This window comes from Arabidopsis lyrata, assembly GCF_000004255.2.
Source record: "Arabidopsis lyrata subsp. lyrata unplaced genomic scaffold ARALYscaffold_6, whole genome shotgun sequence".
In the NCBI taxonomy this organism is placed as follows: Eukaryota; Viridiplantae; Streptophyta; class Magnoliopsida; order Brassicales; family Brassicaceae; genus Arabidopsis; species Arabidopsis lyrata.
In genome coordinates this window covers 24,556,213-24,568,733 of record NW_003302550.1, presented here as the reverse complement: position 1 = coordinate 24,568,733, position 12,521 = coordinate 24,556,213, and the positions used below count along the sequence as shown (strand labels likewise).

The window sequence follows — 12,521 nt, the reverse complement described above, 5'->3', positions numbered from 1 at the left end:
TTCTTTTTCATTTCGCATTTAAAAGTTTGATGATTTTTATTTTCGTGATCAAAATTATTCGATGATTCAATATTACGGTTTTCAAATACAAGTTTAAAAGATATAGTTATACAAGTTTGATAGTTGTCAAAACCAGTTGGAGACCAGAGATCACCTCTTCTTCTCATGTCAATATGGCTCACAAATCTGGGCAGCTCTTGCAAAAGGACTTTTAAAAGCTAGGTACACAATCAACTGGCCCCTTATTCTCGATTACATCTCAAATGAACGGCTTGATAGAGTGGATGGATTTCTTATAAGATACGTTACGCAAGTCCACTACAAGAAAACATGGATTTAGCGACTTAATTCGGCGATTAATTTTGCAGTCGCTATAGCTAGTGACCGTTTAGCTACGTTTTGGCGACTAAATATGAACCAAAATACGATAGTCGCTAATTAGTATCTAATATGAGACTGATTTATATTATCGTTATATAGTCGCTAAATATGGCGACCGATTAGTTACCGAATATTTAGTCGCCAACTGGAGCGACTCAGTGGCTACGAATTAGCGACTGCGTAATTCTAGTTGGACATTCAAATTGGGCCAAGAAGCCCAACGACCCAATAACATTAGTCCATAAGCCCAAGTATATATCTCGTTTTCCCTTCGCAGAAAACCCTAATCTCTCTCGATGGCTCCTCGTGGTGGAAAAAGTAAGAGAGGAAGAGGAGGAGGAAGGGCTCCGAAGGTTTCCCCAAATCGACCCACTGCTTCTGGGACGTCAAATCGAAGACCCAGTACTCTTCCTAGCCAGTATACCTTCACTCCGGCAAATCCTGAAGCCCCAGAGACTCAGCAAAGTCCGGTAAATCCTGTAGCCCTAGAGTCTCAACCTCCGACTCATAGAGACTATCCTCCTCCGACGCAGCTGTTCCAGTCCGGCGATGATTCTCCTCGAGGCTCTGGGTCGTATCCATTTCGGGCATCTGGATCTACTCAAGTTCGAGGGTCTGGATCTGTTCAAGGACGAGGCTCTGTAGGATCTATTCATCGTCTAGCTTCTCGGTCGAATCAACCTCCTGCGCCGGTTCAACCTCTTGCGCCGGTTCAACCTCCTGCGCCGGTTCAACCTCCAGCGTCGACTCAGCCTGCAGCGTCGAATCGACAAATACCATCTCGTCAACAAAGACCTTCTCCTCAACCTCGAGCCTCTGTACCGCATCATAGTTCTCATGCTCAAAACTCACACGAGGAATCTGAAGATGAGGAAGCTGATGGTGAATCTGAAGAAGATGTGTTGAGGGATTCAACACTCCCAGAAGATGTCCTCGCGGATTTACATGCTACACTTCTCATCCCAGGCCGTGAGAAGTACACCACCGTCATCTCTCCCAACCTCGAGCCTGAAACCACTTGGTAAACATTTTTAATTTTGATTGTATATAGGTCTGATTGATATAGATTAGGTAAATAGGTTAGCTTGGTAAACATTTTCAATACTTAAGTAGAGTCTTCTTATTGGTCTGCATGTTTTGGTCTTATAGTCTGTTAGGTTTGCTTGTATATAGGTCTGCTTGTTAAGAGTTAGTTTATATATTGGTCTGCTTGTATAGTTTGAGTTAGAGTCTGTTAGTATATAGATTATGTTTGTATTGGTCTGCTTGTATAGTTTGAGTTAGAGTCTGTTAGTATATAGTATTAGCTTTATTGGTCTGCTTGTATAACTTAAGTAGAGTCTGCTTAGCTTGTATAATTTGAGTTAGAGTATGTTTGTATAACTTAAGTAGAGTCTACTTGTTTATAGATTATGGATGGTATCAAAGCTAACTGGTTTATGTGATTGTAGGTTTGGTAAGGACAATGGAAAGTTGACCCGGGAGATCACTAAATGTTTCACAAACAAGTTTGATGGGCCATATTACAGTTGGAGCTGTGTGCCTACTGGTAGAAGAGAAAGATACTTCCTCGAATTCGCGGTAAAATTCTGTCTCCTCTTATACTTATGTAATTACACTTTTGTTTTGTTTTTTGATCACTAACACCAAACTCTACTCTTGTTTTGTAGAAACTACACACCTGGCATCCCTCAGTGACAGGTGTTGTTGAAGCTAAATTCTACAAGATTTGTCAGCTGCGGATGAAAGACATGGTTAGCAAGACATGTTCAAAACGAGAGAGGCCTTATTGGATCGAGAAAACACTTTGGATAGAGATGTGTGCCTATTGGGACACTGAAGAAGCATTAGCAAAGAGTTCAACCACATCAGCAGCTAGGATGTCTGACCGTAATGGTCTTGGTCCTCACAAGCATGTTTCTGGTCCAAAGTCGTTTTTACAAATAGAGCAAGAGATGGTACATTCTGACCTATTTACTTTGTTTTAGTTTTAGATTACTTAGTTACATTATGACCTATATATTTACTTTGTTTCAGGAAGTTGAATTGGGAAGACCTCCTACTATTGGTGAAGTTTTCATCAGGACTCATACCAAGAAGGATGGGACTTTTGTGGATAGGAAGGCGCAGGAAGTCCATGAAACATATCTCAAGAACAAGGCAGCTAAGTTGGCTGCCCTTCAAGAGAATGATGAACAAGCAGATGGGACTTCGCGACGATCTGAGCTATCTCAAGAGGAGGATGATGAGATCTTCCTTCAGGTAAATAGTTTGTTATTTATGGTTGCTTTTGTTATGCAGTCTAACTGTGTAATACTCTTTCTTTTGGTATGCAGTCTACTGTCACAAACGACAGAGGAGAATACTTTGGTGTTGGCAGCCTCGGGGTTTACATCAACGGGAAGCGCAAGTACCCAGGAAGCAGTTCTTCTTTCACAACACTCCAATCATAGCTTGAGGATGCTAACCGGAAGATAGAGGAACAAGCAGCGCTCCAAGCGGAACGTGAAGCAGAGGCTTTGCGGGTCGCAGCTGAGCAAGCAGCTGAGATCAAGCATTTGGCGATGGTGAAGAAGTATTTGAGCGAGACTGACCCAAAGTTTATGGCCTTCCTCAAGTCTCAATCTGCTGCCACTGATACCACTACTGCTGCCACGACTGCTGCCACCGCTGCTGCCACGACTGCTGCCACTGCTGCTGCCACGACTGCTGCTACTACTGCTACTATTCCTACTGCTCAACAACCATAGGTCCCTCCTTCTCTAAACTTTCCCTCCTTCTCTGAACTTGAAAACATTTGTGTTGCTTTGAAAACTTGTGTAAGTTGTTTGGTTACTTGAACTTGGTTCTTATGTTTATAATGTATGTTTATGTTGTGTTTTATTTTACAATGTTCTTATGTTTTAAATAGAAGTCTTTTTGCTTATAAATTGGTAATAACAATCAAATTAGCAACAATTTATTCTTCCAAAATTAGCATTCTAAGTCGATAATAATCAGTCGCAAAGTAGTATCAATTCAGTTACCAAAACATTTAGAAAATAGTCGCCATGTAGTGACATAACAGTCGCTAGATTCGTCACAAAACAGTCGCCAAAAGAGTCGCAAACTTAGCGACTGTGTGACGACTGAATAGCGACTGCAAATAATGGTCGCCTATTAGTCGCTAAATAGCGACTGTTATGCGACATATAAATTTAGCGACGCAAGGTTCAGCGACTACGTGTTTTAGCGACTAGTGTAGTCGCTAAATCCATGTTTTCTTGTAGTGGTCGTAGTCTATACGATTTGGCAAGAACGGAATAGAAGAAGACACGGGGAGAGTCCACAACCAGCAGATTGTCTAATAGCTCGGATTGATAAGCAAGTAAGGAATCAGATTTCGGCGATTCGCATAAAAGGAGATATGCGATATGAGACAGCATTCCAAACATGGATCAAAGCTCATATCTAAGTTACTGGGCTGTCTAAATGTTTAAATTTTTTTTTCTCAGCTGTTCCTTTTTTAGTAAACCGTTGCACAAGTTGTAAAAACGTTTATTTTTTCTTTTGAATATAATTTAACATTACATTCAAAAAAAAAAAGTTTGATAGTTTAAAACTATATTTCCCTGAAATATTTTTAAACGTTTTCTAACACTTTCATATAGAGAAATCGATAGTTCTCCTTTCATCAACGCCGAGTCGTTCACTTACATGTTATACAACTCTACAAGATAAGCTAGAATGATAAGAAATAGCTACGTGGCACCGATGCATATCTCTTTGGGCCAGTCCGATTATTCTTAAAAGGGTGATTTTAAGCCTACCTTAATAGGCTAAAATAATTCCCAACAGTGCAGGCTTGCTTTTTGGTGTAATCTCTATATTTATCAAATCTCTAATCTTTATTTTGAGGTAAAACCAAAAGCTTTGTCCATATCTGGTTAGTGGTTAGTTAGATGAATGTTTGGGCCTTTCGTAATAGGTTTATAGGTATGAACTTTTATTAGGCCTATTACACAACTTAATCCAGCTTTGAACGTGTCATTAATAGTCCAGTAAGCTGTTCGTAATCGGTGTGTTTCGTGAACGACGCCATTTGCCCTCACCAGGATCCGGGCCAAGAATTTGCATCATCTCAATAATTATTGTAGCTAGAAAAATGCTGCACCAAGACAAGTAGCTTTAATTCCCTTGAATTGCTTTTTAAATCTAAACCGGTATGATATACATTGTTGCTAATTATTTTGTTGTATGTAAAATTTATTGATCAATAAAAAGAAATACTTACATAGTTGGAGAAAATGTAGATATCAACTTAGAAAAATAGCGAAAATTTAAGCGATTCCCCTTAAATATAACCAACGTTCAAAAAATTGTCCAAAATTGTCCAAACTTGCTTGATTCTTGTTACCAAAAGGCTTCATACAGTCGCCTACCGTCTTGTCCTAAAATTGCTACAAGCCAACTAAATAAACAAAAATGATATTTCTTTTAACAACCTAGTAACCATTCGGATCCGAAGCTAAGAGCTAAGTGCTCCAACATCAACAGAATTGTTCCAAGCGAGAATTTAACTAGGAAAACGACATTTTGCTATGTCTCTATACAGCAACCACTGTACCACATGGCAACCATCGGTGAGATTGTTGATTTCGTATTTTATCGCTTGCACTCTTCTGCATCACCTCATCAACTTGCTGCTCTGGTCTCGATCGAACTACGCTGCCTAAATATATATGCCTTATGCTTTCACGTTCCTATCGTCATCTTTTCCGAACGTTCATTTTTGTAAGAAGGTTTTACTAATCAAATTTTGTAGAAAGAAGTGGTGTCTTTGGAAATCTACTTAGAGACTTATAAAACAAAGTTTAGGCCTTGAATGTTTACTAGTTTTTAAATGGTCTTTGATTTTTAGATTTTGGATTTTGGTTTTTAAATTTTTGGTTTTTGTTTTTTTGCTATAAATATAAAAATTAATAAATTAAAAATTAAAAAATCAAAAATGAAACATAATCACGTTGAAAAGGGAAGTTTTCCACAAAAACCTTAAAATTACGGTTTTAGTTTCTCTAAATTACGGTTGGAGAAACCACTCAAAAACTAGTTTTTCTAAATTTTAGGGAATCTAATTTTTAAAAATTTTGAATAGTAAAAAATTAGATTTTTCCATATACAAAAACCAAAAACCACTTAAAAACTAGTAACCATTCAAGGCCAATTTTTTTTTTTACAGTAACAAAGTTATTAACTATTTATGCCTGTATTACTATTTTAAAAATTGCATAATACGTTGGCGGAAAAGTATAAAACTTACTGTTTTTTAATTTATTTTTATGAGACTATGACTATGTGTGTCTATTTGGTTAAAAATGCAAAAAGACAGGGGTCATCTTTGGCCTTCTCATGCGAATAAAAAAACAAATTAATGCAAATAGAAATAGAATCTCAGTGGGAATTTGAGAAAACGATTTGTGATTGGAATAGTCTTTAGTTGGAGCAGGTATGTTGTCGTGTCTTTTTATTACGCCAAAATAATACTAATATAATGAGATTAATACTATGTTACATCGCAGTTTTTATGATAATTTTATATATATATATATATATATATATTACACGTCGTGCTGTATTCAGTACGCAATTTGCTCGGGACTTGATGGACAGTTGGTCTCCTTAATTAGTTTCCTATAACTAGACTTCGCTTTCGAGATAAGTCTCACACAAATTCAAGTGAATCAAACATTACACAACAACTAATCGGAGCCATGCAGGATCTAGAAACCACCCGTCCTAAATCCTACTAATATATATTTAAGATATAGATCATTAGTACACGATCCACGGATATTAGTTTACGAAACTTTAAAATTCCTATACGTAAACATTATATAATTATCGTTTGCTCGTTTTTTTATAATTAAGGACGTGCTCTTTTTTCATGAATTAAAACATACTATTAATTATGAATACATATATGTTGATATGTGAAGGTTTCGTTTTTTTTTGTCGGCTATGTGAAGGTTTCGTTTTGTAGGTAACTCACCATTTTTTTTATTTTTTTAATCACATGTAATAACTCACGATTTAAATATACTTCATCTGTTTCTACAAGATTGATGTTCTAGAGTTTTCACATATATTAAGAAGCAATCATTGTTTAATTATTTGTCAATTACTTTTTTATACTAAATATTTTTTAATAACTTTGAACCAATAGTATTAGAAAACAGTTAATCATTACGTTTTGAAATTTACGATATATTAATTTTAATTAATAAAAAATAAAACAAAAACCTAAAAAATCAAACTTTGTGGAACAAACTAAAACTCTAAAACTTCAAATATCTAGAAACAGAGGGAGTACGTGTTTATAAAGACAATTGTTGCCAAATTTATTTTGGACTATATGCATGTTTACGAAATTAAAGAAGAAGAAAACATCTCAAAATTAAGTAGCAATGTCGAACATAGGAAAAAAAAGCCCCATATATATGTCTCACGTACTCCTTATTAAATATAGATGTCTATACATATTTAACGTGAAACACCGCAAAAGTAATTTAGTATCTAAACCTAAATAATTGATCATCTCTATCAAACAAAAATATGATATGATATAAGACTACATACAATAATAGGCACTAGACATTTGTGTGTTAAAACTTAAAAGGTCCTAAAGAAGCAAACTAAAAGCCAAATAAGTGGCTCCATTAGCCAAAAGATAAAGAAAGTGAACAGGGGAATTTATAGAAAGTGGAAAGAAGAATCATCATGCTCCTCCCAAGGCGACTCTTCCGGGTCTGAAAATTCCAAATATAATCACATATTTTTGCTCGTAACTATTTGTTTTTGTCTTTATCATCTTGTCCTTTTGACAATATATATATCATATCACCATGTTGGTCCACCACTATCACCACCTAGGATGATTCCACTCCATAGCTCATTGCTTGAACCACCTTCTCTCTTCTTATTACCATCATCGTGTCTCACATGGTGATGTTGATGACGGTCTTCATGATCTCCATAAGGATACATAATCTTACTTCCTTCTCCATTAACAACGAAGTTACCATGATTACCAATCTCTTCCTTGTTCCTGTCTAATGAAAACCCAAGATTCTTTTTTTGGTGGTCATGATCATACTCTTGACGAAACTGAATCATTCCCATAGGAGCTTGGAAAAGACAGTTCTGCCCTCCTGTCACAACTTGATCGGTGAAATGACTGTAATGCCCTTGAGCTCGCTTGTCTTGCATAGGGGAGGAGAATGAAAGGCTGAGGTCATTATTGTTTTGATGCGTCTTGTTAGGGTTTGATGATGATGGTGATGACGTGAAGACAAACGGAGGGTTAAGATCTGGGAGGTTCTTGGTGGAAGAAGAAGTAGAGGAATTAGGAAGTAGTAGCGGAAGCTTCTTGTTCTTTCTAGAACCTCCGCCTACGGGGACGTTACGGAGAGAGCCACCTTCAGTCCAATATCTCCGACAAGACTTACACAAGTACCTAGGCTGTGCTAAGCTGTAGTTGTTGTAATAACAAAACTTGGTGTTGCTTGAGTTGCATCTTGGACAGTTTCTTGGTTCTTGCGGCCTAGTGCTCATTGTCGTCATCAACTTCTTCTCATCATCCATTATCATTGTTGTTGCGGTTGTTGAATCCATTGTTGTTGTTGTAGGTGGTGGTGGTTGTGTTGTGACGATGGTGTTATAGGGATTATTGTTAGTAATATTCATTTGATGTTGGTATTGATCATGATGATGATACTGATGATGGTCCATGATGTGAGCTTCAATTATAGTTTATAATCCTGTAATGAGTGTGTATGATGAAACCATTGAATCAATCATATAAAGGCATGATAACAAAAGTGGATCTTATAAAAAGTAGCACATACAAATAAATAAATAAAACTTATTGAGAGAGAACATATATAAGATATGAACGATCTAGATTAATCAATAAAAGATCTGAGAGAGTGGGAACAAACAATCACTTTCTAACGTATGGATCGAACAAGAAACTAATAAAAAGGTATTAGGAGCTGATCTCTAAAAAGCCAGACATCTTTTTAAGAAAGGGAACAAAATTTCAAAGAAATCAGGTGGTGGAAAGACCTTTGAAAAGTTTTTTAAAAAAAGAACCCTAATAAACACAAAAACCAAAAAGCAAAAGAAATTTATAAGGAAAAGAAAGAAAGAGAAAGTAATTTGCAGAAGAAACAAGGAGATAAGAGAAAAAGGGAAGAAGATGAACTGACCTGATGTTCAAAGGGATGACTTAGAGAGAGAGAGAGAGGAATATTTTTGAGGCTAAAGTTTAGAAGTGTTGGGTTTCACTTTTATGGGCATTTTAGTGGTGTGTTTGTTTTGACTATCTTTTAGTTCTCTCTTTTCTTATTAGGTGGTTTTATCATCATCATCATCATCATAAGTAGTTGATATTTAGCATACTATATTGATATTTTCATTCCAGGCCAAAAAAAATAGAGTATACAAATACAAGTATACAACTATACATCTAACTAGCAACGCGATAAAAAAAAATTAAAATATCTAATTTTGTCAAATGAATCAAACGATAAGAAATCCTTAAATATAAAATTTAGCGTCTTAAAAGGTAATTAAAAGTTTAAAACCTTGATTGAAAGAATATATACGTTAATCCTGTAATGCTTTTGGACAGTAAATAATATATTTCTTTTGTTACGACTTATTACGAGCTTAGGTCATATCAACGAGCTTCAAAATGGGCCGCATGTTTAACTTTAGCCCAATAAATGAAATTGTGATAACGTTAACTTGCTTGTTTGGGGCCTTCTCAATTTCTTTGAGACGACCGACGGACCGAGTCCACCACACATATCTACGTGTAAGCAAAAAGTCGCAAACTCGCATGTGCGATGTCGTTTTAGTGATCACGCAGAAGCTTCAATTTTCTTGATTGATTCTTGAAATCTTTCAACTAATAAATATGTTGGTCCTCCGTTTTCTTCATGTCGTTTCCACTGCACAACTTTTGCGATGCTTTCTTTTCTTGTCTGGTTTAATTACTTATTTGACGAAAATCTAAGTTCGATATGTTTTTTTTTATCATTAACCGGAATCAATTCTGTCTGGTTTTGTTTCAACTAAGAGAGCTTTTAAGAAAGCAGATATGATCAAGACGGTTACATATATAATAGGCCTTGAAAGGTTCTTGCTTTGTTTGTTACAAACGTGATGAATATCCCTAGCTTGTACCATATTCATGAAGCCATGCTACATCTCGTAAGATTCTCTATCTCTTTACAAAAGTTTCAAAAACATTCAAACATTACAATCACAACAACAACAAGCGTGAAAAAACTGGGTTTCACAATGGTTTTACTAGTCATGTCATTTTCTTGGAAATATTGAAAAAAATCTTAAACAAAAGCTTGAAAATACTTGTAGAAACCAGAGGAGCTTTCTTGGTTTTTGGTGTTTTATCTTTCGAATCTTTGATAGGGCAGAACATTCTTAACCTGTAGTCTTCTTGTTCTTCCATGGAACCACTTGCTTTAGTCCTGCATACACATTCGTCTGATCCAACCACAAAACAATATTAAGTTCAAACATATTCTACATTCACTTCTAGGACAATCGATATATGTATATAATATACACAAAGAGCTCTCATTCATGATATTTCAAGAATATTTTCATAGGATCTAGTAACGCTGATTATATGATCTAGTTGAATCCATCTAACATATAGATTTTTCAAACATTTATGCGACTTTTATGTAGAAACAGAACATAAAAAACAGAGGACTTACCCAAAAGTGAGACTTTGAAGAAGAAGAAGTTGGTGCAGGCAGAGTAGAGAAGCTCCCTGTTCTGCTAATGCTTGAGGTCATCGTCACTTCACAAAATCTGCTGCTATGGCTGCAACTAATACCATCACCATCACCATAACCAAAGCTTTTGTCTTCTTTTACTTCTTCCTCTTCTTTTCTGCTGTATTCACTCTCTCTGTCTACAGAAGAAGGAAACACATAACTACCTCTACCAAACTCTGTTTTTCCCTTCAATGCTCTCCTCCTCCTAAACCCAAAAAACCCTAATCTCCCTCGCTTCTTTACAATAGCCAAAGAGACACTACTCAAGTTCTCCTGCTGCTTAGAGTCCACTTCCACATCATCTAAATCCCCATAGATGTCACTCCTGAAAGACCCATAACAATCAGCACTACCTTTCACCATCATCCTAAAAGAAGGTGAATCCATCCTTTTTGATCTCGTCATGCTATAAGGTCCATCAAAGACTGTTATAGGCGAGTGAAGTTTGGTAACTGATCCTCCATCTTTTTCAAGTAAGTGAAGCCTTGGTGGTAGCTCCAAGGACTTGTGGGTTTCAAAAGGAGATGAAGAATAAGAAGTTAATGGTGAGGAAGAGGAGGAAGAGGAAGAAGAAGAAGAGTGTTGCTTGGGCTTGCCAGGCTCTTCTTCCCAGCTAAATGGGACTGAAGCTGATATGGAACTGTGAATAGGTGATGACATAGAGTGGCTGTGAGTGTTGGGTTTGATTGGTAACACAGGAAGTATCATTACTGATAAGTTTCCTTCTTGCTCAGTTTCTTTTTCAGCTTCCATGGTTCTATGTGGAAGTTGGATCTCCCTCTCTCTCTCTGCTCTTCTCTTCTCTGAGGTGTGTGTCTTTTATATCTACAAGTGTTTTATGCTCTGTCTTTATCTGCGGGTTTTTCTTTTTCTCTATTTCTAGTGTTTCGTGTAGATTTGGGAGTCAGGGAGCACATTAAAGGGGCAATTAAAAAGAAAATTTAATTGGGGCATTTTCAAAATTTAAGACAATAAAGATTAGGAACAATATGTGTCTCTTATCAAAAAGAACTAAAGAAGCAAAGTTGAAAGCCAAAAAGAAAGAAAAGAAAAACAAGTTGAAAAGAAAACATTAAAAAAAAAACAGTTCTTGACTATATTTTTCATACAAACAAAACAAATGTCTAAGATATTTCAACTTGTACTAATGGTTTTACAAGTCCAGTATATAGTTAACCTATGTGGCTATGTGGTATGTAAATTTTCTGAAAAGTATAAATTATCTACATTATCTAGGAATTTGTTTTGGTTCAACAAAGAGCAAAAAAAAAGAAAAGTCGCCGGAAAGTGACATAGGTTTATGCTTTAACAAAAGTCAGGCTTGGATGTTTTGGTCAGAGAGCCTTTAATTCAAATCAGGCGTGGCAAAGAAACAACGTATACATGTAACTTTCCGATAAAGAGAAAAACAAAGGGAACCAATCCATCAAAAGAAATTATTTATGAGAAGAGATCATGAAAGCAAAGTAACCCGAAGAAACATGAGCCACTTGGATCTTCTCTGGAGCCACACCTAAACTGCCAACAAATGACCCATTTATTTGGTACTTGGTATGGATATATGTCTATCAAAATGGTAGTGTAAAACTACTCGATATAAGTAATTAATGTGATATAGAACAAGATCACAATGGGGTCCGAATAAATTAACACTTAATTCACCAAAAAAGATTTGAAGACTAGGATTAGACAATACTAATAAACAAAGGTTAGATATTTAGTTAGTTGTCAAAGCATTTGACTTATCTCCAAAGCAAATGAATGATGATGAAAGCAGTGGAAACATTTGGGAAAATATATCCAAATGAAAAGACTTTGTGTAATACTAATCAATATCCAAATGAGTAAAGCTTTTTTTGACATTTTCAAGCAAAATAAAAACGACTAAATAAAGCAGAGTACTGACAAGGATAGGTGTCAAGAGTTCGCTCGTCATAATGAAATGATTTGAGATCACATATATAGTTATGGAAGTGGGGAAACTTTGCAGTCAAATTGCAATCTGCAAGCTGGCTTAACTAATTTAGCCATTATTGCACCAAAAACAAACCTAGCAAAAGCAATGGATAACTAACTTATACATATATACATGCAAATGCATGTGATGAATAAACATTACCTTTAGTTTACTTTTTAATTTACTTATCTCAAAAAAGTAAGATGAAAGCCGACATGCATTTCTTTTTTTTCTAAGAAAAGAGCCTTGATTCAATCAAGACAACATTTTTCTGTCTAAAAACAAATAGAAATAGTGAAACTCTATGATAACGATTACAGAATTTGAAAACCTCT

At 35.8% G+C, this 12,521-nt stretch overlaps 2 protein-coding genes across 3 annotated transcripts; both read right to left on the bottom strand.

Moving 5' to 3' along the window:
* Positions 1-6,856: 6,856 nt before the first annotated feature.
* On the bottom strand, positions 6,857-8,920 carry LOC110227908 (dof zinc finger protein DOF4.1). Of its 2 annotated transcripts, XM_021023916.1 has the most exons (3): positions 8,628-8,920; positions 7,425-8,177; positions 6,857-7,394 (listed from the first exon to the last, which is right to left on the bottom strand). In XM_021023916.1, the coding sequence occupies exons 2-3, from the start codon at positions 8,146-8,148 to the stop codon at positions 7,258-7,260; spliced, it is 861 nt and encodes a 286-aa protein (XP_020879575.1). In that variant the 5' UTR covers positions 8,149-8,177; positions 8,628-8,920; the 3' UTR covers positions 6,857-7,257. The 2 variants fall into 2 exon arrangements, with proteins under 2 accessions (XP_020879575.1, XP_020879574.1); XM_021023915.1 differs by having other exon boundaries at positions 6,857-8,177.
* A 604-nt stretch (positions 8,921-9,524) lies between these two features.
* On the bottom strand, positions 9,525-11,116 carry LOC9311073 (uncharacterized protein At4g00950). The gene is made up of 2 exons (XM_021023513.1): positions 10,167-11,116; positions 9,525-9,930 (listed from the first exon to the last, which is right to left on the bottom strand). The coding sequence occupies exons 1-2, from the start codon at positions 10,980-10,982 to the stop codon at positions 9,868-9,870; spliced, it is 879 nt and encodes a 292-aa protein (XP_020879172.1). The 5' UTR covers positions 10,983-11,116; the 3' UTR covers positions 9,525-9,867.
* Positions 11,117-12,521: the final 1,405 nt, after the last annotated feature.